Source organism: Stegodyphus dumicola, chromosome X2, assembly GCF_044657685.1.
Source record: "Stegodyphus dumicola isolate Sdum_Otavi_A_Nest chromosome X2, ASM4465768v1".
NCBI lineage: Eukaryota > Metazoa > Arthropoda > Arachnida > Araneae > Eresidae > Stegodyphus > Stegodyphus dumicola.
The window spans coordinates 51508307-51535957 of NC_140781.1; the positions used below are offsets into that span (position 1 = coordinate 51508307).

At 33.2% G+C, this 27651-nt stretch overlaps 1 protein-coding gene across 4 annotated transcripts in view; it reads right to left on the reverse strand.

Moving 5' to 3' along the window:
• Positions 1-5719: 5719 nt before the first annotated feature.
• LOC118203997 (uncharacterized) overlaps positions 5720-27651 on the reverse strand; it is a 40569-nt gene continuing 18637 nt past the window's right edge. For 2 of the 4 annotated variants that reach the window (XR_015039201.1, XR_015039200.1), the window contains 2 exons: positions 7267-7300; positions 5720-6844 (listed from right to left, as the gene is read on the reverse strand). Coding sequence is in view for 1 of the 4 variants with exons in the window: in XM_085809812.1 (XP_085665938.1) it covers positions 18865-19311 (447 nt within the window). In the remaining 3 variants the exon portion in view is untranslated. Of the gene's footprint in view, positions 6845-7266; positions 7301-11424; positions 19325-25812; positions 26571-27651 lie in introns of those variants that run through there. The other 2 variants (XM_085809812.1, XR_015039199.1) reach the window with 2 other exon arrangements.

The following is a 27651-nucleotide window of genomic DNA, read 5'->3' on the forward strand; positions in this document are numbered from 1 at the left end:
TGCATTTAATGCCGGGTAAGAGGAATGAAAGGTAGAAAAATTTATTTAATTTAAATATCGCTGTTGAATATTTCATTTTTAAGTACATCTAGCTTTTACGCAACTATGCAGAACTAAACAAAGCTGCATATCGAAAATGATTTCGTCTTTGACAAGAGATATTTTTTAATGTACAGATGGGTTATTCCCCCCCTCCTTCCTGAGCTTTAAAAAAAAGTAATTTTCCAGCTGCTTGAGATATAGGAAAACATCACAGAATTAAATGGTGCTTATGTGACTGAATGAAAGTTTCTTATGTTTCTGTGCTGCTTCATTTGCATTTTATCATAAAAAGAAGCAGAACTTTCCTGATGACATAATACCAATGTCTACCTTCCATATTCTCTCTACAGCTAACTTGTTATTTGCTTTTATGTTTCCTACTGACAACTTACTCAGTTTTTTTTTTTCAAATATGGACACATTTATTTATTTTTTCCGAAAGCGTAATATCAATAATTTAGTTTACGTAAATTCAGAATACCTAACTGTAAATTACTTTAAAAATGTTAAATAAAATTAAACCGTTAAAAAAAAGAAAAGAAAAGAATGAAAAACGAAACTTGTTAAACTAGGCCAGGCAGAATGAAGTATAAAACTGAAATATATGTGATATATGCGGGCGTGAGCAAATAATTACACTCCAAAGAGAATTTTAAAAATTATCACATTTAGCATATTAAACACAGAATTTTAGTATGTACATAATTTAACTAAACTACTTTTTCCTGACAACCATTTAATCCATTATTAAGTAGTGTTGTTTTCACTATCCAAACTGTTAATTTCAAACTCATAGAAGCTCTTATAAACTATAAAGTTAATAAATCTAACAAGAAGATGTGTATTTAAATTAATTGCTTATCTGAACTTACAGTAATAATAATTCTACTTATAAAATACATTTCCATTAAAATGCTTATTTTTAAGGCTTATAAGTTGCCCTTTTCTGCAGAACTGAATCATAAAAAATATAAGAAGAAAAAGTCAAAAACATGTTTAAAAAGAAATAAGGGGAAAAATAAGAAAAAAATCAAATGAAAGTATAAAAGAAAGAATTAAGCAGCTAGAAAAGTAGAAATGCGTGTTATACATGCGAACGAGGAAAAATAATTGCCCTCAAATGGAATATTTTCAAAATTCTTATATTTAGCGTCTCAAATATAAATTTCAATGCACTCTCAATATTTTAACATCAAATATTTTCCCTGGCCTGCTTTTAATTCATCGTTAAGTAATGTTCAATTTACTGGCCTAACTATTATTTTAAAATTCACAGAGCCTCAGTACGCTTATGATTAAGTTGAGAAATATAACAAGAAAAAGTGCATTTCAAATCATTTCATTTAAAATTAATAATATTAGATTATTAAAGTTTTTTAATTTTTTGAGGCTAATAAATTGTCTCCGTTTGTAGAACTAAAACATAACTATTAAAATTGGAAAAAGGCAGAAAATTTTTTAAACCGAAAGGAAAAAATATTAAAAGAAAAAATGTAATGAAATATTCAAATAATAATGTGTGCATTAATATGTAACAAACTTATATACGTATCGATGTTGTTACTAGTTATTTTTTAAAGAATATAGATATTGCTTTCAATGTTGTGTGTAAAAACACACAATATTAATTCTTTTTAAACTTTTCTCTTATCTAACTTAGTCTGAAATGCCCTATTCTGTCTTTTTAATTTTTTATGTAATAAGTATTGAAGAGCATTATAAATAATTTCAAATTCTCATATACAGCAATCTTAAAATATTTGTATATTTTCGAATTATTTCTTCATTTCTATATGTATTTAAAGTGTTAAAATTTATTTGCTTGTTACTTGCTTTAAACGAAAGTATTCTTTTATGTGCTTAATGCAGTAGAATAGCTTCATTGAAAGTAAAGAGTTTTAAAAACATTTTTGATGTAATTTTAGTCTGTAAAAAGGTAGTTTAATAACTTTAATTCATTTATGCATTGTCATGAAATGGGTAACTTCATTAATTAGTGACATGATGTACTGTATTTAACACTAGATTGCATGTTTTGCTTTAAGTAACTTCATTTATTAGTGACATGGTGAACTATATTGAACACCAAACTGCATGGTTTTTTTAGTTTACAACTATGTATTTTTAATAGATATTTCGAAACAGGAAATATGCGAAAAATTAATTGGAAAAATTATGTTGTATTTTTAATGTATGTAAATTCAAAATTATGTAATTTTTTTATGTGTGTAAAAATCATTGAGCATGAAATTAATTAAGTAGTTCTGTACCCCGAATTATATTTTAAGGTAGTGAAGATTATGGCTCTTGGTCACAGCTATAGCTCTCAGAAAGTCTACAAATAAAATGGAAAGCAATCAAAAATACGGCATTGCTTTAATGCAAGGTTTCTTAAACTTTTTTCAGTCGCTACCCCTTTTTATCACTGAGATTTTTTCGCGACTCCCAGGACCCCATAATATTTACAAAAATTTTGTGGAACCCCCATAAGTATTGCGTAAATCCGACACACACGTGAATGAAACTGCCAATTTTTTTCACTTGTACTGTAATATACTATTGCAGTTTTAGGTCATTAACTTTAATTTCTAATTTTAAGACATGGAGCAATGTGAAAATTTTAATTAAGTAACAGACGAAATGACAGCGTCACGTGCAAAGCAAGGAAAATGAACTTTATATTATAAAAAGAATGCGTCGAAACGTTTTCGTTTTTTTCTTTGTCTGTATTGTCTTACCTTTACCTATTTTCAGATACATTGTGTAAAAATATTTGGTAATTGTAAAATTATTATAATAAGTTAAAGAAATATCAAAACTGCTAAAATTTTTGGCGACCCACAGTTTAAGAAACCCTGCTTTAAGGTTATCAAAATTAAGGATTTATAACCAAAATCAGGATTTAAAAATTCTTAAAACAAATGCAAAGAAATAAAATGGGAAAAATTTGTTTAGTTTTTTGTATTGCGAAAAATATACTAAGCATTTTCTCTCTCTTTTAAAAAGCAGTGTCACCCCACATGTTTACGATAAAAGTTCATTAAAACACTTTTTTGTTTCTTTAGATAAGTTGTAATAGGAATATTTATTATATATATGTTTTACAAGTATACTTTTCCTTGTGCATCTCATATAAAAACACATGATAATTTATATTTCTTATATGGTGCTTATTAATTTCATGTTTATATTTATGTCATCCTAGTTATAATTATGCATTTCTTAACATTTATGATAATATCCGTATTGTGTAAGGTGCTCACAAATTTTGTACTGTTTGAAAATTGTACCCAATTGAAATGAATCTGCTACGATATTTTTTTGCGTTTAGTTGTACATAAGAGAAATGAAAAGAAAACAAGTTTTTTTCAATTTAATACTACTTTTGAATATTTCATTTGTTAAGCATATTAGCATAGCATAGCCAAAAGTATTTTTGACATTTAAATCAATAAATAATTCTTTCTCACAGTAGTTTTGAAAATGTGTGATTTCTAGCGCTAGAGCTAGCTTGTGACTTATTTTTAAGTTTATCAACTGATAACTTAGTAAATTTTTTTAAACATGCTCATTTATTTAATTTCTTTGTATCCATTGTATATTTGAAAAGTGAAAAAAATATATATTGTAAGTCTATAATAATATTCAACTTTTTTAAGCAAATATATAAGGAATTAAAAGCATTTCTTTTAAAATCAATCAGATTAAAAAGGAAAAAGATCTATTGTGACACCAGAACATGACCTCCCATCAGTTTCATGTTTTAAATAGCAATGAGCTTTAAGTATATTATCGTTTGTAAACAAAATTTAATTTTTGTTGGAATAAATGCATAGGGCATCCAGAAAGTAAGTTTCCCTATTTAAAAAAAAAAAAAAAAAAAAAAAAAAGAGAGAGAGAGAGAGAACTCGCACTTTCAGGAACATATTTATTAGCATTAAGTACAGCAATGTTTCAGCTATTTCGTATCGTAGAATCAACTTTTGTGTCCCTCTGTCGTAGAACTCTGCTGCGTGTGAATGGAACCAACGTGCGATAGACGTCTTCAGCTCTTTGTCGTTGCCAAAACGCTCACCGGAGGACAGGAATTCCTTGATGTGCAAGAAAACGTAAAATCGCTGGGAGCAAGATCAGGCCTGTAGGGTGGATGATCAAACAACTCCCAGCCAAATTCCGTCAAAACAGCTGCTGTGCGTCAAGCCGTATGTGGATGAGCATTGTCATGGAGGAGTACAACACTGCAGTAAGCATTCCACGCCTCTTGGTTTGAATGGCACGTCGCAATTTCCGCAGTGTTTCACAGTAACGGTCAGCGTTTACTTCTTCACCACGTGGAAGGAACTCAATGAGCAGAATGGCCCTCCTGTCCCAGAACATCGTGTACATCACTTTCCGTACCGACAGCGTCTGTTTGAATTTCGTCTTGACCGAAGATTCACTATGCCGCCAATGCATTGACTGCTGCTTGGTTTCCGGGGCTTTCCGGGTTTCTCTTTATCATGGACATTTTGATGAGTTCCGAAAACTGCATACACCAGAGACGCACCATCTGCTTAATCATGATATTCGGCCCATACACCTGACGATGAATTTCAATTGGCGCAATGCTTTGTGCATTCAAGAACTTTATCACCGACCGAACATCGCAGGCGGCGGGAGATGGAATTAAGAGCTTCAATTTTGGACCACTGCTACCACGAGGCGGAACCTGTCCGGCTGACATATGATTGATACGTCATAGATCTGTTACGCATGCCCAATTGGCATGGCTAATTACGTTTACTTTAAAGGGGGAAACTTACTTTCTGGATGTGCCTCGTAGAAAGGTCTGTAGTACGAAATTTTTGAGCGCATTTAATTAGGTATAATTGGTAAAAACTGTGGCCATGAGTAAAAACTGTTTTTTCTAAATTTATATCAACGTCCTCAAATGTTTGCCCTTTTATTTCTTTTTAATAAATATTGTATTTTATTGGGAAACTAAATTACATATAATTTAATTGGTTTTTAATTAAAGAAAGTTAAATCTTTATAATATATTCAAAATAAATACTTTAAAATGAATACCATAATTTCATTTTTTTCTATGTTATTTATATAATGTAAACAAATCTAAATTTTGATCTTCAAGTATAACCCCGCGATATTTAAATATGAGAAGCAATGCTCGTTGAATTACAACAGTTTATTAGTTTGATTGTTACAAAACTGTTAAGGGCTTCAAATGATAAAGTACTATTTCCAGTTTCCAAATTTTGCCTAAAATCTAATGAATTCTTTATGTGAATGCAGAAAGCTCAAATACGGAAAACAGAAATTTTTGGAAGATTTATTTATAACAGTTATTGATATAATAATGGATGATCATACACATACACACAGACAACATTGGAAAAAAGTAAAAACGAGTTGTGAGGGTCTTAGTTCGTGCTTATTCACTGAAAACTCTTTACTGAATATTTGGATCCCAAACATTACTTCCTTTATCTATGTGACCTGCGATCTGTGACTGCATCTATAAACAGAGGCATCTAGCGAATCAAAAATCCATCACATCTCGCACCGTCCTTTGATCAAACAACTACGAACGAGTGTTGCGGCGAAAATTGCAAGAATGAATCATCACTAAAAGTGCAATTCATCTTTATCAATAAATATGAAAATTTGATCTACTAAAATGTCCTTGTTGTGTTTCCACAGAAAAGAAACTACATTTAGTCCAATTATGACCTTCTCGATAATAGTGGTCGCACCTTGGACTTCTTTAAAATTTGCGAGTATCTTCTGAAGCAAGGCAGTTCAAAGTATCTTCCTTTAGTCACATATTACTGTAAGATCGAGTAGTCTTTCCATTCGTGAGAAGATTTTCATGAGGCTTGCTTTCGCTGGGGAGTAGAACAGAATAATACTTCTTGCCTTATCTTTTTTTCTGCCTCTTTCATTCGTAGGAAAGATGACTATCAAGACCTGATACAACGGAGCTTGATGTAGCAGTCAGCTTGTGTATGGCCAGACCTTTGACAACGATAGCACTGCTTCGGGTCGGCTCTTGGTCGATAAGATTCTGTTGAAATTCTGATGTTGAAGGTATCTGTAATATTATAAATTTTCTCGAATAGGTAGCTCGATGAAAAAGACTGGGATCTTCCTGGCATTACCGTATCTAGTTTTAGAAAACCACTTCACCTTCTTAGCTGGAATCTTTTCATTTCAAATAAATAATTTCCAGAAATATCTTTAGGAAGGCCTTTGACAACTGCTTTCATCATTTTCTCGTTAGCCGTCTTGAAACTATGAAACTGAATTTCGTTTTAACAGGATGTCTTGCTATAATTCTATAGTCATCACTGTTTTTCAGAAACATCTTAAGTTGTACTGCTTTAATTTTAGCATGAAATTGTTCAATGTAAAAGTTCACAGAAATCAATCTTAGGTTCTTCCACTCAACTTCTGCCTCTTAGAGGATGATGGGAAGGATCCTTTTCTTCTTTTCGAGTAATTTTTTTTTTCTGCGGAGCAGCTAAATCATCCACCAGTTCCTCATCACTGCTAAAAAATTATATTCATTTTACCTTTTAATATCTGCTAATTCGCGACAAGCAAGTTTATGCTTAACAATCTTTTTGGCGTCTGCCATTTCTGCGGATTTTCATCTATAATGAATCTATAATGCAGGGAGTTTTTTTTCCGGAGCTTCTTCATGACTGGTGATGGCACCCTCTTGTGATAATGGCATCTTCTGGATCAAAAAACTTTCTTTTCGGAATGCCGTTAATAGATTTTAAAATTTTACGAATGGATGCTGAAATTCAAAACAGCCATGTCTTACCTATGTATATAAGTTAGCGGAAAGTAAAAAAAAAAACTGAAGCAAAGGAAATTATAAGTGGAAGAATGAAGTATGAACATAACGTTTTCAAAATTTTTATATTTAGCATATGAAGTACAAAAACTGTAGTATTTAACATCACAATAATTTAATATCATAGATTTTCTCCTAGTCTACTTTTAATCTACTATTAAGTAATGTTCTTTTTATTTCCCTAACTAATATTTTAAAACTCACAATATTCTTAATAAGCCAATGATTAAGTTAAAAAGTATGATACTAGAACATGTATTTCAAATCATTTTTAGTTAAAATTAATATAATATTAATAATAACACGCTACATTTAAACTAATCTGTATTAAAGTTCTTAAAATTTTTGGGATAATAACTCACCCTCGTCTGCAGAAATGAAACATAAGAATTGCAACTGGAAATAAATAGAAAATAAAAAATGAATAAATAAATAGTAAATAAAAAATAAAACCGAAAGTTGGAAAATATTAAAATAAACATGAAATAATATATTCAAATAATAATATGTACGTGTTAATATGTAATAAGCTTAGGTATGTTCGATATTGTTACTACTGTTTTGTCTATTACAATATTTTGTAAATGGTTTAAATATGTGCAGCATAATTTTCTGGATGGGATGTATAAATGAATATTTTTACCTTTACAATTGTGGATAACTTTGGAATTTGTTTTCAAGTGTGCTGTTATCTGCCGTATCAATTCTTTATTACCATGAATTTTGTTGTAAATGGTTTGTTGTTTAATGTTAATTCTATGTTTTTAAGTTTTTATCTTTATTAATTTTATGCTTAATATGTAATAAGCTTAGGTATGTTCGATATTGTTATTACTGTTTTATCTATTACAATAATTTGTAAATGATTTAAATATGTGCAACATAATTTTCTAGATGGGATGTATAAATGAATATTTTTAGCTTTACAATTGTGGATAACTTTGGAATTTGTTTTCAAGTGTGCTGTTAAATGCCGTATCAATTCTATATTACCATGAATTTGTTGTAAATGGTTTGTTGTTTAATGTTAATTCTATGTTACTAAGTTTTTATCTTTAGTAATTTTATGCTTAATATATAATAAGCTTAGGTATGTTCGATATTGTTATTACTGTTTTATCTATTACAATAATTTGTAAATGATTTAAATATGTGCAACATAATTTTCTAGATGGGATGTATAAATGAATATTTTTAGCTTTACAATTGTGGATAACTTTGGAATTTGTTTTCAAGTGTGCTGTTAAATGCCGTATCAATTCTATATTACCATGAATTTGTTGTAAATGGTTTGTTGTTTAATGTTAATTCTATGTTACTAAGTTTTTATCTTTATTAATTTTATGCTTAATATATAATAAGCTTAGGTATGTTCGATATTGTTATTACTGTTTTATCTATTACAATAATTTGTAAATGATTTAAATATGTGCAACATAATTTTCTAGATGGGATGTATAAATGAATATTTTTAGCTTTAAATTGTGGATAACTTTGGAATTTGTTTTCAAGTGTGCTGTTATCTGCCGTATCAATTCTATATTACCATGAATTTGTTGTAAATAGTTTGTTGTTTAATGTTAATTATGTTACTAAGTTTTTATCTTTATTAATTTTATGCTTAATATATAATAAGCTTAGGTATGTTCAATATTGTTATTACTGTTTTATCTATTACAATATTTTGTAAATGGTTTAAATATTTACAAATTTATATATAAATATTTATGCTATATATATAAATATTTATGCTTAATATGTAATAAGCTTAGGCATGTTCGATATTGTTATTACTGTTTTATCTATTACAATATTTTGTAAATGGTTTAAATATATGCAACATAATTTTCTGGATGGGATGTATAAATGAATATTTTTACCTTTACAATTGTGGATAACTTTGGAATTTGTTTTCAAGTGTGCTGTTATCTGCCGTATCAATTCTATATTACCATGAATTTGTTGTAAATAGTTTGTTGTTTAATGTTAATTATGTTACTAAGTTTTTATCTTTATTAATTTTATGCTTAATATATAATAAGCTTAGGTATGTTCAATATTGTTATTACTGTTTTATCTATTACAATATTTTGTAAATGGTTTAAATATTTACAAATTTATATATAAATATTTATGCTATATATATAAATATTTATGCTTAATATGTAATAAGCTTAGGCATGTTCGATATTGTTATTACTGTTTTATCTATTACAATATTTTGTAAATGGTTTAAATATATGCAACATAATTTTCTGGATGGGATGTATAAATGAATATTTTTAGCTTTACGATTGTGGTTGACTTTGGAATTTGTTTTCAAGTGTGTTGTTATCTGCCGTATCAATTCTATATTACCATGAATTTGTTATAAATGGTTTGGGTTTTTATGTTAATTCTATGTTACTAAGTTTTTATCTTTATTAATTATATGCTTTTACGAAATTTGTTGTAAATAAATTGACTGTTGTAATAAAAAAATTATAATTTAATTCTTTTTCTGTTTAACTTGCCTGTAATGGCTTATCCTGTCTTTTTGATGATTTTTACATGAAATAAGTTTAGAAAAGAGATAAAAGTGATTACAAATTCTCATATTGATTAGATATAAATAAAATAAAATATTCGCCTATCTTCAGCTTATTTCTTCATCTTCTTGTAAATTATTCATGAAGTGTGAAAGCTTTACTTGCTTGTTAATTGCTTTAGGTGAAAACATACTTTCATATGTTTAATGCAGAGTGTAGCTTCAATGCTAATAAAGAAATTGATAAAAATTTTTGATATACTTTGAAAGAGTAAAACGCTACATTAATAATATGAATTCATTTATTTATTATTAAAAAATGAGTAACTTGTTTAACTAATGATGGTATACTGTACTTAACTGTACATTACATTATTTTTGCTTGACAACTATGAATTTATGCAGAAAACTATGCTTACTTGACAACTATGCTACGCAGTAAATATTTAGAAACAGAAAGGATTGAAAACAACAGTCGAACAAGAAACTGTTGAAAAACAATTTTTTGTATTTTCAAAAATTAATTTATGTTGCATAGAGAAATTAAGGTGCATTAAATCAAATATTTTAGTTTTGTACCGAGAATAAATCAAATATTTTAGTTCTATACAGATTTATTTCAAGTTAAAGAAGGATTATGATTTTTAAAAGAACCATAGCCCTCAGAATTTTATAAACGAAACAGGAATTAAACAAAAAAACTTCATTGCTTTAGAGTTACCATAAATTAAGAATTTATATTCAAAATTAGATGCGCGTTTAAAGATTCTTAAAAAACACCAAGAAATAATATATAAAATAGTTAAGTTTTTTTATATCGTAAAAAGTATATTAAACACTTTTTCTCTCTATTAAAATACAGTTTAACACTACACATCTACACATCTTCAAAAATGTTCATTAAAATCCTTTCAGTCCTATACAAATTTGTTTCTTGATATAAGTGTCAAAAAGAGCACTGGGGGAAAGAATTCATTGAAATATTGTTAAGGGCTAAATTAAAAAAAAATTATAGCATAAATGTATTTTCCAAAAATTATACGCTATTATATTTCATTGAAATACTTTTATTGTACAATGATTACATTACTAAATTTTTTTAAGAGTGGCTGCAAGTAAATTTATTAAGTACTGCTGAATAGCAGTAGCATAAATATGTTGTATTATTCACTTAATAGTGAATCAGACTGTAAGAGTAATGAGGTATGATCGCTTAGCAACGAATCTTAGCTGGTTTATATGATGTCGGTAATACGGACAGCTGTTGTCATAGGAGCCAATGTAAAACACAAGCAGAATATATATTCATCAATTAAACAGGGAATGAAATTTCACCTGATTCATATATGCATACTACGCAATTGACATCGTACAAAACAAGTTCTGAATCATTTTTATAATTGACATCATACAAAAAAGGTTCTTAGTTATATGATACACTTACTTTTGTAGATATTGCATGCGATCATCATCAGAATATATATTCTAAATCATCTTTATTATCAAAAAAAGGTTCAGATATTTCCTCACAATTAAAATATTAGATCTACTGCTTCACAGTAACGCTACTTTGTATTTATGTATGTGTTAATCCATCGTAGAACGATGTACTGTTACTTACATTGTACAATTCAAAATACTTCCTTGGACTTAGAATGCAAATCTTTAAGAAAGATGAATTAAAATGATTTTCATAAAAATCTGAAGACAAATTAGCTTCAAGTGTAGTATTTTACAAGCAATAGACAAAGATAACCATTTAATTAAGAATCTGAGAGGTGAATGATAAAACAAATACACATACAGCCAATGTAAAATGTATGCAGAATGTAGCTTTATAAATTAAAAAGAGAATGGAATTTTACCTGATTCATTTATACATACAATGCAAAATTAGGAAACATAGTTTAAAAGTTTCAGGTATAGCCCTAAAATCTCACTTCCTGCTCACTTCGACCCCCTTAAAGTATCAAAAATTAACTTAATTTCTTACCTTATTATCCTCTTTTCCATTTCTTCTTTGGAATTTGTACTGGAAAACATAGCTCCTTCTTTTCTCACATTTTTTGCCTCCATTTATTCAGAGTAAGTGTCATACGTGTCATATCATACGTGGAAATAATGGTGAATAATTTTCCAATCATACTCGCCAGATTAACACTAACGTCGGTTCAATACAAAAAGCGAATTTATTTGTAGTTCAAACACTTAGCTACAATACAGAGAGCAAAAGGTTTATAATTCTTTTTAGAGATATCAAATATTTCAACATTTAAATTATAACTAAAATTTTTATTGCAATAACTAGCCATTACTTGCGATACTCCTAACTACAAATACATTGTTGCGAACTATAGGTTCGTGGAGATTTTTCAGTACCTACTCCAGATGATTAGAGGAAAAGAATAGACAGTAATTTTATTCCTTTTTTAGCTGGATTGGAAAATATTCCCTTACTTCTCCTGTAACACAGTCTGTGTTTTTACACCTCCTTCTATAAATAAAAGAACTTAGAAGTCAATGCTTTCAAAGGTGTTTCGACGGTTTTTTATAGTGATTCAGCTTGGTGGGAAATGATTATGCACGAAAACAATATTTGTATTACTTTCGTGGAAGCTTTTAACCTCAATTTACACGTTTCCAGGATATGTTAGAAGGCAGCTTATTATTGTACCTCAAAAATCTTAGCCATCAATAATATTTTATCATAATTTTGAAGCATCAAAATAAGTTTCTTTTTTTTTAATTCCCCCCCCCAAAAAAATTAAAGAGTTTTAAGAACATTTTCATGTTAAAATTTTACAATAAGTTCACTGTAAAAGACAGCTTTCGAAGAACCTCAAATAAATGCACTTCCCAATGTACATTACATTGAAAGAAGTCGGTTTAGAAATAATAAATGCATAATTTAGTTTAGTCATTCGAAATGAAGTTCCTGTTACTCTGTTATTTTAATTACGTTTACATTAACATTAAAAATAGGCCTGGTGAAGCAGCAGCACCACAGATCCGGGGTTCGATCCCCGGGCAGGGCAAGGTTGACTCAGCCATTCATTCCTGGAGTGGGTCGATAAAATGAGTACCAAGTTCGCTTGGGATCAAACACCTGGGGACCTGCGACAAACCTAAGTTTTACCCCTTCCTTCACAATCATTGGTTAGTATAAAAGTTCTAGCCCTTTGCTTCAACAAAAAGAAGTACTTTTCTTAATAGAATTAATAACTAATAAGTCAAAAACGACTCTAAACGATTTGGGGAACATTTATGGTATTTTTTGACTCAATAAAGAAAAAAAACTGAAATATGTTTTTTTTTTTTTGTCCTGGAGTAACGCATGAAACAGTCATTTCTGTTTGTTACATCATCGGAAATTCCAACATCTACATTAATACTCTAAACTTTATTAAACTGTGATAGGCATAACTTGAAAGTGCGGTCTCCAACGCACTCTCCATTTCCTTTTAAACTATTCATAATACTATCACTTCCGAATGCAAGAATTCTATTTTTCTGATCATCATCAATGTTTTTTTTTTAAAATTTCAGCGGATTTTTTAATAATATCTTCAAAGTAAAGGAAATGAATGAAAGCCAAGGGACTTATAAGATATTTCTTCCGCCTTCTTAGCGTGCCTTCGTTGTGTAGTGGTCTGCATGCTGGGCGCATATTCCAGAGGTCTGCGGTTCGATTCCCGACGAAGGCGTTGCTCACTTTTCATGACTCCTGCTTCCAAAAAATACCTAACAGTCTCTACAGACTTATGGCGACTACACATTGATGATTTTGTTAATACAAAGTTTGGTACATTAGTAATGAAATCTAAACCTTTTTTCTAAATCATGTGCAAAGGTTTCCTTATATATCGCCGGAATGCCTGTTAATTTTCCCCGACCTCTTCTAAAACAGCTAAATATTTCTGTATTTCAGTTTCCGATTCATCTCTTGTACATGCATGACTTTTCTGGTCTCTACTTATTAGAATACCTCTATTGCAAATGTTAGATTGGAAAATCCATTGCTTGTTTGTTCTTTCCAACATATGCTTCAATCTAAATAACCTACCATCATAAAGGGCTTTTTGGTTCATCTGAGTTTGAGTATATTCCATTTTTCTAAAAGACCTTGTTAACAGAACTCTTAACGTAACCAGTTCAGTATAGTGCGACAAGCTGACAAAATAGGGAGAGTAAAAAAACAGCTTCTAGAAATGGGTCTTTAAGAAAGATCAAATATGACAAGCGAGCCACACGTGACTGATTTGGTATAACAAACGGAAAGTGAAATGTCATAAACTCATCCTTTTTTACGCTTATGCAAAGAGGTGGGAAAAGAAGGCCAAATACGGGAATCAGGATTAAAAGCTATTTCCGATAAATCAAGAATAAAAACCTCAAATCTGTTTTAGGATAAGGATATTTCAGGACATCAGCGAGAAAAATCTCAGATTACCGATATCATTCACAAAGTAATCTCTAAAGCACACGATTCACGGAATTAACTCTTAAAAGCATCTAAAGCAACTCATTCGCACTGATTCTTGGAGCCGTAGTTATGTCGAGTTGCCTGGCCATCTGGAAGCTTCGGTAAAAATCGCTACTGGAACTTTAAGAATGCCTTTCCAGAAACTTTTAGAAGGCCATCGGTTTGGTGAGAAATTACCAAATGTCGCTATTTTTGTAGCAAAATTTTTTCAGCACACATCATTAGAGTTTTCGGCTATATCAGCTTCTAGCTGAGCTGCTTTCAGAGCTGAAACATTTATGGATTCAGAACTACAAGATCTGAATCCCTACATACGAAATAAAGACTCACGCAAATACGTGCAACAAATTCGATTACGCAAAATGAAATAAAACCAATTCATGGCATTATATCAATTCACAAAAACAGAAAGATAATCAAATAGATTCAGATATTTACAGAAATTTACACCTCAATAATTACTACTTCTAGCAATGGCAACAGACTGTGCATAATCCAGTACTTGATGCTGATACATAGCTATTGCATTTAAAAAATATGATTGTATATGGAGAATTATTGTTTAATAATGAACAAAATAACTTGCTTGCAGCATTGGTCTTACGTGCATTACTACAAATAATGTAAATGATTGATTTAGGGAAAGCTAAAATCGTATTTTCGTTAACTTTCTTTTTTATCCCCTGAACATCAGTTTTGGGGAAATAGTGGAATCTGTGTCTGCCGAATTCGTGGGGATTATTTCACAAAATCATTAATGAAAAAAATTACTATCTGTATTAAAACTTTTGTACGTGATGTAAGATAATAAGTCACATTATGCGTCTTACTGTCTTAAACAAGAGGTAGTAAGGATTAAGCACATAATTTTTAATTGAAGGTTTTGTGTGTATTACTTACAACTTATAAATTGTAAAAATACTGTATGTAGAATTACTTACATCTTATAAATTGTAACTTAACTTATAAATTGTAATTTATACTTATAAATATAGATATTTATAAATTGTAACACCTTTATAAATTGTAAGAAATGAATATAGAATTACTTACAACTTATAAACTGTAATTTAATTTCTTATTTTCCGTGATTTCTCATAAATTTTTAGATTCTGGCGAATTTGTAAAGAATTATTTCAGAAATGTGATAACGTAAGAAAAACAATTTCATCTAAAAAAAGAGAGACGGGGGGGGGCACGAGGGTTAGATCTGATTCGATCCGATGTGGAAATAGGCTAGCTGTGGAATTTTCTCTTATCTAAAACTGGGTCCTGTTTTGTAAGATTCGCCATTTAGAATTCTGTTCACAACATACGTTATGTCGCAGCACGGTTTTTCCGCTGCAGCTGAGGGTAATTAAAATCATCTGCAACCATGTCACAGAAAAGGCTTTATCTTTTTGGCCGAAGATTCCTTTCTTCTGACGACTGAGACATATTTTACGTCTTTTCCCTTGAGAGAGATATAATTTACGTTCCTTCTTAAAAACATTAATTCCATCAGTATCTTCTGGTACTAACTTCTATCAGTGCCTTGAATCTAATGTCGAACTGCTATCTATGAACACCTATGATCTAAGCCAGTAGTCTCAAACTAGCGGCTCCCGAAATAATTTTATGCTGCCCGACAAGACATTTCCATTATGTATTTGTTGCAAAGACTTCAAGATTTAGTTATTTAAAGTCCGAGTTTGTATTATTTTCATTTCTATTAAAAAAAAAGAACATGAATAACTCTCCACACACTCTATAAATGTAGCTAATTAATTTACAGTAGAATAAAAAGCTTATTCAAAGACTTGAAAATACAGATTTTATTAATTTTTATCCGTACTTGTCAAAAAATAAATAAGCTCAGTTATGAATTTTTGCACGAAGAAAAATCGCTTTGTTTGGGAATACGCTTAAATGTGAAAATTTGTTTCGCGGCTGAAAATTATTAGCAAAAAACATCGATTGACCGATAAGCATCTATAATATGTGATGAAGCTAGTTCTCACAATTTCTCTCCAAGACTGCAATTTTTATCAGTATCGAAACGTCATCAAGTCTCAAGCTGTAGTAAGAAGTAAAATGTTTATAATATATTTACATACAAACATGTTTTTTATTTATGCATCAAAGAAAAATTTAATAAATAGGAGAAAGAGACAAGGCTGTCATTATTTATTCTCAAATTTTGTTCCACTTTATAAATTATCACTCTAAAATAATATTTTTTTTACATGTTTTTGTTTAATTTAAATTAAAATAAGTGGTTTAATGATTAATTAATTAGAATTGTATGATAGAAATATTAGTCTAAGACTTTAATATTTGGCTATCCACATATTTGAATAACAAAATGTAATCAACAAAAATATCTTTAGCAAAATTTATATTTCAGATCAGAAAAAATTATAAATTTGAATTTTTTATCTTTGCGGCATTATCACTATTGTTTATGTACGTTTTCATAAATATTTAGCGAGAGAAATTTAAAGTATCTTTTATTTTGTTTACAAAATTTTCGATTTTGATGAAAAAAAAATATTCTTTCCTGTCAGCTGCTTTTATTTCGTGAATTCGGCCTTCGTGCAGTTTGAAAGTGAGGCCAGAAAGTGAGTTTGAGACCACTTAGCTAAGCGATGACAGAATATAACACCGCCTCATTGAATGCAGCAGCAACAATGACCACACAAAGGAAATTCGCCTTTCAAGGCTCAGATAGCATGGTACAATGGAAATAAAGAGTGTAACTAAATGCCTGTGTAATTTAGCTCTTCGCGAAAGGCCTTCCTTCTTGTAGCTGTTCCAGCACAAACAGTATCTTCATGTGTGATTATAACAAAAAACTAAACTTCGAAAGGTGTTGTGGAAATTTTGCTGTAATCACTAGTTATATTTTAAACTTTGTTAAATAAAACTAACGGATTAATTTAGCCGTTCACTGCACAAATCAATTAACTCCACTTTTTGAAATATCTTAAATTTAAGTATCAAAACACTTGCCTCAGTCATAGCTTTTTTAATTTATAATAAATTTTCCAAATAATAAAGATTAACATCATTAAATAACAATTTTTTGGCCGTTAAATAATAATTGGTTTGGTTTATTTAATTATGGCGAAGCACACTAGGGCTATCTGCCTAAGGGGAGGGATGCCTTCGTCGACGACTTTCTAAGGGAAACTGACTCGTATACACGTTACACATTAGATTAATAGGCTATTAACATGCACAGCCGTAAAATAGCAAACTTTAACTAGGAGCAACAATGTGGCCGAAAGGCAGATTTTTTTTTTTTTTTTTTTTTTTTTTTTGTGGTGTATTTAATTTAATTATGGCAAAGCACACGAGGGCTATCTGCCTAAGGGGAGGGATGCCTTTCGTGGAGGACTTTCTAAGGGAAACCGGCTCGTATACACGTTACACATGGGGAAAACCACGAAAACGCCCATGCAGCCGGCCCGTTCGCGGGATTCGAACCTCGGACCGAACTACCAGTGTTCAGCGACTTTACCGCTCGGCCGCTGGTGGGCGGCCGAAAGGCAGAAACGCTGCGTCTGAAGTAACTTAAATCTCAGCTGAAACAGTAGTTTCTACGCTACTTTGCATAAAGCAGGAAACTGAAAACTCATTCTGGCAGGAAAGCGTAGGTAGGAAAATGAAAATGTAAAGGAAAGGCTGTTTCCTAAATCAAAATTAACTGTTAAAAAAAATAAAATGCAGCCCCACAACACACATATTCTAAATTATAGAGAGTCATTTCCAGCCTACACTAATCAGTACACCGTAGCTCAAATCCAAGGCTGTAATATTTAGATCCTGACTTAAGAAATTGTATGAGCTATACGGCACACAATGTCAAAAGGAAAATGTAGTATCAATGAAAGAAAAATATTACTAAAAGGCATTCTCTCCAAAATTTAATTTACATTTTAAACAACCGTCTAAGGCTATATGCCAGATTTGTGGTTCTTTGCAAATAAAAATTTAGTCTTCAGATGGTGAGGGAATTCAGATGGCAGAAATTGAAAGGAAAACTCACTGAGAAGAGGCTGATCGAGCTCGTAGTCATATGGCAGCATCCGAAAATTTTTTCGTACTTTCTTTTTACTTAGAAAAGGCTTTAGTCGCAACTAAATTGAACGCATCCGTAGCTTATTATGACCGAAATTTATATGTTTATAATTTCAATTGCCATGATTTCGATAAAAACATAAACCACATGTTTGTTTGGCCAGAAAGTGAAGGATCTCATGGGTCTCAAGAAATTTCGTCATGCCTAATAAAGTTCATAAAAATTTTGAAAAAATAGTACCATATTCAGATTCATGTACCGGACAAAATAGAAATATTAAACTATCTTAAGTTTAATGAAACTTGTTCAGAGTATGGAAATAAGAGCTGAGTCAATTGAAATGGATTGGATTGGATTGGATTATTTAATTCTGGCAAAGCACACGAGAGCTATCTGCCGAAAGGAAGGGATGCCTTCATGGAGGACTTTCTAAGGGTAGTGGTAGTAGTTTTATGGCGCAAAGCTCAATAGGCCATATGCGCCAAACACAGGATTCTTTTTAACATATAAACTAGAGGAAAAAAAATATAAAGACAACAGCACACTTTTAAAATCGAGGCAAGTAAAAAGATATTTAAATGATGGGATGAAAATGCTGATTATGACTTTAATAATGAGATATGCAATATAGATATAAAATCCTAAAACATCTGATTAATTAAAATTCCAACATAAAATCTCAGGACAAAAATCAAATTAAATAATAGAAACCCGTTTCCTTGAGGTAGTGAAACAAATTATTATTGACCTCTCTTCCGATTAAACGGTCGAGAGGCAGGTCGCAGCTATTAAAATACTTCTCACGAAGATTATTAAAATATGAACATTCAATTAAAATGTGATAAACTGAAAGACAAACATTACAAGTTGCACAAACAGGCTCGTTCTCAGCTTTCAGAAGTCACATGTGTCACTCTACTGTGACCAATTCTAAGGCGAGTCAAAAGAACTTCCTCCCTGCGATTGCTAGTAGTATCCCAATGCTCTATTTTAGGCTTCACCCTTCTCAACTTGTTATGAAGTTGAATGTCCCACAGTTGCTGCCATTTCTTTCGGATCTTCTTTTTTATGACACAACGGATATCTTTAAAAGGGATGAGGCGGCCAGACATTTCAACAGCAGATTTTGCTGCGATGTCCGCCAGCTCATTGCCCTTTATTCCTGTATGTCCGGGGACCCAGCAGTACAGAAGTTCAAATCCACGACATGTCAATTTAATATTCAACTTGAGAACATCCACCATCACAGGATTCTCAGTGCTAGAAAAGGATTCTAAAGCTTTCAATGCACTGTAGGAGTCCGTATATACAATGAATTTTCGATGGTGCAACATTGAGATGTACAAAAGCGCATAATATATGGCAGTCAGTTCGGAGGTTAAGACAGAGGAAGCGTCGTGTAAACGTCTGCCTTCCATGTGGTCACCAATTATAAATGACATGCCAACATGGCAAGCTGACTTAGAGCCATCCGTATATATGGGAACATAACTCCTGTAACTCTGCCTGTGCTCAGCAAAAATTTGTCTGTAGATGCTCTTATTAGTAGTTGTTTTTCCGTAATTGTGGAAAATGTCAAGAAGGTGGATTTGTGCATTTTTCCAAGGTGCAATATCAAAATGCTGTACTGCCTGTGGGGAAATATCAAACAGGGAGAATTCTTTAATGAGGGGACGAACTCTAACAGGAAAAGAAGGCACACAGGATGGACGTGCCTCAAATAAAAGGTCACAGCTATTGTCACATATACACAAGTTATAAGGATGGTCAGGTTGAGATAAAATATTAAAATACTGTAAAAGAGACAACTCCTCACGCCTCAAACGGAGTGATGGTTCGTAACAGTCAACATAAAGGCTCTGGACAGGAGACGTCCTGAAGGCTCCAGAACAAATCCGTAGAGCCTGATGATGAACAGGGTCTAGTTTTAACAACACTGAAGACCGAGCGGATCCATAAACAGCTGAGCCGTAGTCTAGTCTAGAGCGAACAAGAGCTCTGTAAATGCGAAGCATGGAGCAACGCTCTGCACCCCAGGAGGTGTTCGCCAGGACTTTTAAAATATTTAAAATTTTTATACACTTTTTTCTCAAGTTTAGGACATGAGGAAGGAAAGTCAATTTTTGGTCGAACATCAGCCCTAAAAATTTTACTTCAGATGCTACTGGAATCACAGACCCATTAAGGTATAATTCAGGCTCAGGATGGAGACCTCGCTTTCTACAAAAATGCACACAGTCTTCTGTTTCGAAAACGTAAATCCTTGTCTTTTTGCCCATTCCTGGATCCTGTTCAAAGCGATCTGGAGCTGTCTCTCTACTTGTCTCATATCCACACCTCTACAGCTAATTTGTAAATCATCAACATATAAAGAACCTGAAATGGTGGGAGGAAGTTGTCTTAATACAGAATTTATTTTTAGGCTGAAAAGAGTTACACTGAGCACACAGCCTTGAGGCACACCCTCTTCTTGTTCAAAAACATCAGACAAAACAGAGCCAATCCTTACTTGAAATGTTCTAGTATTCAAGAAATTCTGAATAAAAATTGGTAGGTTGCCGCGCAAGCCACTCTCGTGAAGATCCCGAAGTATACCGTATCTCCATGCCTTATCATATGCTTTCTCAATGTCAAAAAATACCGAGACAACGTGACTCCTTCTTACGAAAGCTTTTCGAATGGATGTCTCTAAAAGTAGCATATTATCTACGGTAGTTCTCCCCTTTCGAAAACCGCTTTGATAAGGCGATATAATTTTATTCTTTTCCGAGAAGTAGACAAGGCGGCTGTTTACCATCTTTTCAAAGAGTTTGCAAACACAACTGGTAAGGGCAATTGGCCGATAGTTGGAGGGATTTCTTGGATCTTTCCCTGGCTTCGCAATAGGAATTACAACAGCTCTCCTCCATGCACTGGGAAAAGTACGCTCCTTCCACACTCTATTGTAAAGTGTGAGAAGGGCAGTCAGTGACTTATAGGACAGATGCTTTAGCATTTCATAATACACGACATCCAGACCCGGACAAGACCTATGTGTCTGCAACAAAGCTCTCCTTAATTACAGCATAGAAAAGTCTCTATTGTAAGGCTCAGAGTTGGAAGAGTTGAATGCGATGGGATTTATTTCAGAATGATGCTTGATAGAGAGAAATGCAGGTGAATAGTTTCTGCTGGAAGAAACGGCAGCAAATGTCTCACCAATAGTATTCGCAATTTCTTCTATGGAGCTAATCACTCGGCCATCTTTTTCCAAAAAGGAAAGTGAGTGGTCTTTATATATGCCGCATGCTTTTCGAACTCTTTCCCAAACTCGCTTACTAGGCGTGGAGGATGTTATTGACGACACATATGAAATCCAAGAATTCTTTTGGCTCTGCCTCCTTACTTTTCGTGCATTTGCTTTGGCTCTTTTAAATGCTATGAGGTTTCGCAGAGTAGGATATCTACGAAAAATACCCCATGCCTTTTTCTGTTTTTTCAGTGCTTCATGACAGTCGCGATTACAACATGGTTTCGAATATTTAAATATTTTTCCTGATGTTCTAGGAATGCAAAGCATAGCTGCCTCAATAATAGTATTTGTAACAGCATCAACAGCATCATCGATATGTGCATTGTCTACCATTTCATCTGTCAGCTCTGCAATGGAAAAGAAGAGTTCCCAGTCTGCCCTATCTAGTATAAACCGAGGGAGTCTCGACATGGGGTTTGCTCCTCTTCGTGCAAGAGACACAAAAATGGGATAATGATCGCTGTTGTAGAGATCACTTCCGACACTAAAAGTGCAAAATGGCAACAGAGATGGTGAACAGATGGCAAGGTCGAGAGCGTGGAATGTCCTTGAAGGCTCATGGAAGTACGTATCCTGCCCATTATTCAGGAGACAAAGGCTATGATCTTCGATCATCTGCTCAATTTGTCTTCCTCGGCAGTTTGTGTCTTTACTACCCCAGAGCGGACTATGGCCGTTAAAGTCTCCTATTATGATAAAGGGGTGAGGCAGCTGCTCTATGAAATCATTTAAATCTTGCTGATCAATGTGCTCATTTGGAGGCAAATACAGAAAAACCACTGAGAAAACAGTATGAAATTTGGCTTGAGTTGCGACAACTTGGAGGGATGTCGTCAAAGGAAGTGCATTTGATGGATAATCCAGTGAGGTGAGGAGGCCTACACCCCCACTGGCACGCTCACCTGCAAGGTTATCCTTCCTGACAATAGAAAACCTCCGAAGTTTTGCTTGTTGTTCCTGTTTGAGATTTGTTTCTTGTATTGCTAAGCATACAGGATTATAGGTATTGATTATAGCTTTGATGTCAAGCAAATTTCGGTGGAAACCGCGACAATTCCAAGAGATAAGGGTGGCCATTATGTCTCCTGTTTATTTTTTCGGTGCTCCTTTTTTGTCTTTCGAGGGAGCAGGTCTTTTGGGATTTCCATTCCTTCTTCTATTTCCATATTATCCGAGTCCGGGGTGTCGGATATTAAATCGTCAATTTAACTACTGCTCAGGTTTCGATTTTTGTTAGCTGTTTTTTGTAGGCTTGGTTTTGGACTTTTCTGAATTACTATTTCTTTCTTCTGGGTTGTGTGAAGTGGGTCTTTCTTGTTTTTGTTATTAGTTTGAGGCTCTTGGCTTTTTGTTGAAATGAAAGATGTTTGGATGGCAACTGATCTTGTGGACTTAACCGCATTGGCAAAAGATAAATTTGGGCGCACTTGTGAGCTTTGTACTATTTTCCGGGCTTCAGCATAAGACACATTTCGAGTTACTTTTGTCGCCTGCACTTCCTTTTCGGATTTCCATTTTGGACAAGAGCGAGAAAATGCTGGGTGATCACCCTTGCAGTTAACACACAATGGCGCAGCGGTACAATTCTCACTATCGTGGCCAACCAACGAGCATCTGGCGCACGTAAGGGTGCCACGACAGGATGTCTTAGAGTGACCAAACCGCTGGCATTGGAAGCATCGCATTGGGTTGGGAATATATGGTCTTACGGGACAGTTAAGATACCCAGCCTTTATATTCTTCGGCAGATCAGGCGATTTGAAGGTCAGGATCACGTGTTTCGTGTCAATCAACTGACCTTCCTTTCGCATCTTGATCCGCCTAGCACCACAGACATTTTGTTCAGCTAACTCGGAGACGAACTCTTCTTCTGAAACACACAGAAGGTCGATCTCCGAGATCACACCTCTACAGGTATTTAGTGTTTTGTGTGCTGACACAGTTATAGCTACTTGTCCAAGTTTGGTTTGACGTAAAAGTGAAGCAGACTGGGAGGCCGAAAGGGTATCAATAAGCAAGTCTCCCGAATGGAGACGCTTTATGTTCCTTGGCTCACGCAGGAATGAATGTATTTGCTGACCAGGAAAGGAGACATCTTTTGCAATTCTCCAGAGGCACTGGAAACAACAATAAAGCGCGGACAATCAGTAGATTCTTTGGCACTTGCATCGGTACGGATCTTCTTGTTAATTGATTTCTCAACGATTTCTATATTTTGGTTGGTGTCATTTGAGTCAGGTTTTTTAAGAATGAAAAGTGAAGCCATGTTTGTAAGAGAAAAGATTCGGGTCCGACGGCCCCGCCCACCACGGAGCCCAACAAGGGAACACAGATTCCTGTGTTAGGGCTAGCCAGACCTATACGCAAACTGAAGCCCCACAGTCGGCTTTCCCGAAAGCAGGTACTCCCGAGAGCTTGACCCCAAGCCACTGACACAAGGACTAGTGACCAGCCGATTGACACCCGTGAGGACGACTAAGGTGCCTCCCGTTTAGCTGAAGCAGAGGCCAAAGCAGTGTGTTGGGGACAGTACCTCGCCCCTCAACTACCAGAACCCTCCTTTCCAGCGACACGGGTCTCCACGCACGGCAAACACTTGGGCAGTTTTCTCGCCACTCGAAGACTAGAGACGAGAGCTGCTCCAGTCTCTCGTGACGAGCCCCAAACTCCGTAGAGAGAAACCACAAGGCGAGAAGGGAAAGGAAAAAGTTCCAGCCAAGAGGAGAGGAGACGGAAAAGAGGAAAGATCACTGGGGCTCCAGGATCGTGACACCGGTCTCATCAAGAAGATGATCCCCTGAAGGGCTAGGGTACCTCGGGATTGCCATACCCGTACTCACAAAAAAGTGAGCCCCCTGAAAGGGACTTTCTAAGGGAAACTGGCTCGTATACGCGTTACACATGGGGAAAACCACGAAAACGCCCATGCAGCCAGCCCGTTCGCGGGATTCGAACCTCGGACCGAACTACCAGTGTTCAGCGTCTTTACCGCTCGGCCGTTGGTGGGCCTCAATTAAAATGAAATGTTCCGTAAGTGGACATAGCTATTTGCATTATGATTCGAATTTTGCCATTCTGAGTCACATGCGAAAGCGTTCAAAATGTTTTTTCACTAGATGGTTGACATGATGTAATCTAAACATGTAAAAACAAAGCGCCGTTTAATGTAATCCAAATGACTCACCAAGATTTTTTTCTCAACAAAAACCTTTGAAAAATTCATTCATTCAAAAGTAACCGTTAGAAGGTTTCCAGTAAATTGGCTTAAAATGCGCTTGATAAATTTAGAAAGGTCCAAACCCCAACTCGTACAATTCAAATGTGACTATAATGAAGATTCAGAATTTAATGTCATTAAAATATGTAACAAAAATATATAATAATTATCTTTTTTATATAATAAGAAACTAAAAAATTTGAACACTGAATTTAATTTTATTACTTTTCTCACTTACCAAATCGATTAACTCGCCCAGTCACATAAAAACTGTAACGTTACTGATGATTACTTTTTGGCTATTCTTTCTTGTTAGTTTTATATAGGGTTAGATGAAAGTTATATCGGTACTTATACACTTTACAATATTTATTTGAATTAATATTTTAAAGGGAATCTTAAAAAACAACATATATTATTTCATTATTGCATTTCTCCACTTTTTGTTTTATGGAGTTAATCGATTTGTAAATAAAGTATTTACCGCAATGAAAGCGAAAACATCCTTTTTTGAACAAAATAAAACTATGGAACCATTTATCAATTCCATAAGCACACAATAAATTTCTATTTCAACTAAGGTAAACTGTAGAGTGGGAGAAACATGAAAAATGTGCGATGCCTTTCCCGGAACTCGAACTCTGGGCCTCCTGATTGCTAGCCTGACATGCTTCCAGTTACACCATGAAAGTATGCGGTAAGGAAGAAGAAAATACCTCGCATTCTCCCCCACTTAAAATGTACGTCGCCAGGGCAGGAACCCACTCGCCAAATCCTTGTGGTGACGAATAATCTCCACCATATTTTAGTTCGGGCTCCACTGTAAAGTCATAAGGTTTATTTCGGGGCAGGAAACATGAAGAATCAGCAATTTCCTCGACGGGATTCGAAATCCGCTCCTGGGGCTTGTCACCTGGCGCGCTTTCTCACCAAGGCTCTCGAGAAGGAGAAAGAAAATACCCTACAAAATAATAGAATTAATTTTTAATTTCCTAATCCCTAAAACGAAACGAACGATCTTGCTTTACTTGAACTCTATTATTTTTTAAAAATGGTATTTATTTTCTCTGTTAGAGGGCGTTATTAATTCATACTTTTCATTTCTCTACCTCTGCAATAATCAACATTAAATGTTTTGTCTTCATGTCAGATCGCAAATATCTTATATTATTCACATTTATTATACGCAAATGCTGTTACGTCCATAACATATTAGAATATTTTATTAACAAAATATATGTGTTTATTTCATCAACTGAATTTCTGGTGTTAACATATCTTCGCACATCAAAATATTCTACTGACCAGAAGCCCACACCTGCAATAGGAATTATTTATATTTGAGTAAAAACGTAAAGCCTAACTTGTTTTTATTAAACTAATATATTTTAGTGATACAAACTAATTAAGAAAATAAATTAACAATATAATATGTATTATTAAAGTAATTACAATCCAGCAAGAGTGGAGTTAAAACTCAATTATTAATCTACCATCTCTCCAAGAAGGCTATAATTAAACAGAAAAAATTACTTAAAAGACGCAGTCGTCATAGTTTTTTACATGTTATATGTTTGCTAAACAATGTAGGCCAGGCCACATGTCGTACAAATCTATCGAAACTAATTTAGTAGCTTTTTAAAGAAAATACGTATCACAATATACATGCTAATTAGATAATTTTTGTATGTTATTTAAATTGATGAAAAAAATTGAAATCTCGTAAATAAATCAACAAACTTAATTTTACTTGGGCTATGAAAACAAAATGAGAAAATTAAATAATTACTACCATAAAATACATACTATACTACATACTATGCATACCATAAATATAATACTACCATATGTATATATGCATAAATATTTTAGCCCACCAGCGGCCGAGCGGTAAAGTCGCTGAACCCTGGTAGTTCGGTCCGAGGTTCGAATCCCGCCAAAGGGCTGGCTGCAAGGGCGTTTTCGTGGTTTTCCCCATGTGTAATGTGTATTCAAGCCAGTTTCCCTTAGAAAGTCCTCTCCAAAGGCAGATAAGGCAGATTAAGGCTCTTAAGGCAGATAGCCCTCGAGTGCTTTGCCGTAATCTAATAAAACGAAACCAAAAACCATAAATATTTTATTTATGAAAAGACACAATTATTCTAAAGTAATCATATTTTGTAAATCTATATTTTTATATGAGATAAATTCTATAAATAAGTATATAAGACAGAACAGGTAAAATTTTGAGGCAATACCGTCATTTTTATTAAAATAAGCTTATTGAAGAAATCATTATTAATAATTCGAATATGAGAATTAGTTCTCCTATATAAAGGTACATAGAGTAGCCAAATTAGCTTTACGAATTACACTCTAACCGTACAATCATAAACTTTTCCTAGTTTCATTCTTCACTAATAAGCCCACCAGAGGCTGAGTGGTAAAGTTGCTAAACAGATGTAATTCGGTCCAAGATTAGAATTCCGCGAACAGGCTAGTTGCATGGGCGTTTTAGAAGTTTTCCCCATTGTAACGTGTATATAAGCCTGTTTCTCTTAGAAAATCTTCCTTGCAGGCGTCTCTCCCTTCCTTTAGGCAGATAGCCCTCGAGTGCTTTATCATAATCAATTAAACCAATCTTCATTGAAGAAAAATTTTACGCTAATCAATTATCAGTTGCTTTACATCTTTAGATTCATGCTGTAAGATAAGTATATAAAATCATGTGATTAAGCAGATTATAAAGCAAAAAATGAAGAAAAATCTGGCACCAAGTTCCAATGTCTTAAACAGTAACTTAACTAAATTTGCATTAAAAGAATTTTCAAACGTTTGATTCGTATATGTTAAATTTCATACAAACACGCAAAGGGACACAAAAAGGAAATAATTTGGAAAAGATCGTCGTCATCATCGTCTGTCATCTTTACTGTTACCATAATTTTCACCTTGATATTTATCTTCCTCAGATAAATGAAACTAAACAACAGCTAACTATTAAACTAAAAAAATTGCTTCGGTCAGAAATTTGTTTACTTCAGTTAGATCTTTCGGCACTTTTTTTTGGAGTATCGTCAGATTCCACACGTATGTGCCGAAAGATCTATGTGTCGACGGGACCATAACGAAAGATGTAACTAAGGTAAACACATATTTGGAATGCTTTTTGCACTATTTTTTTTT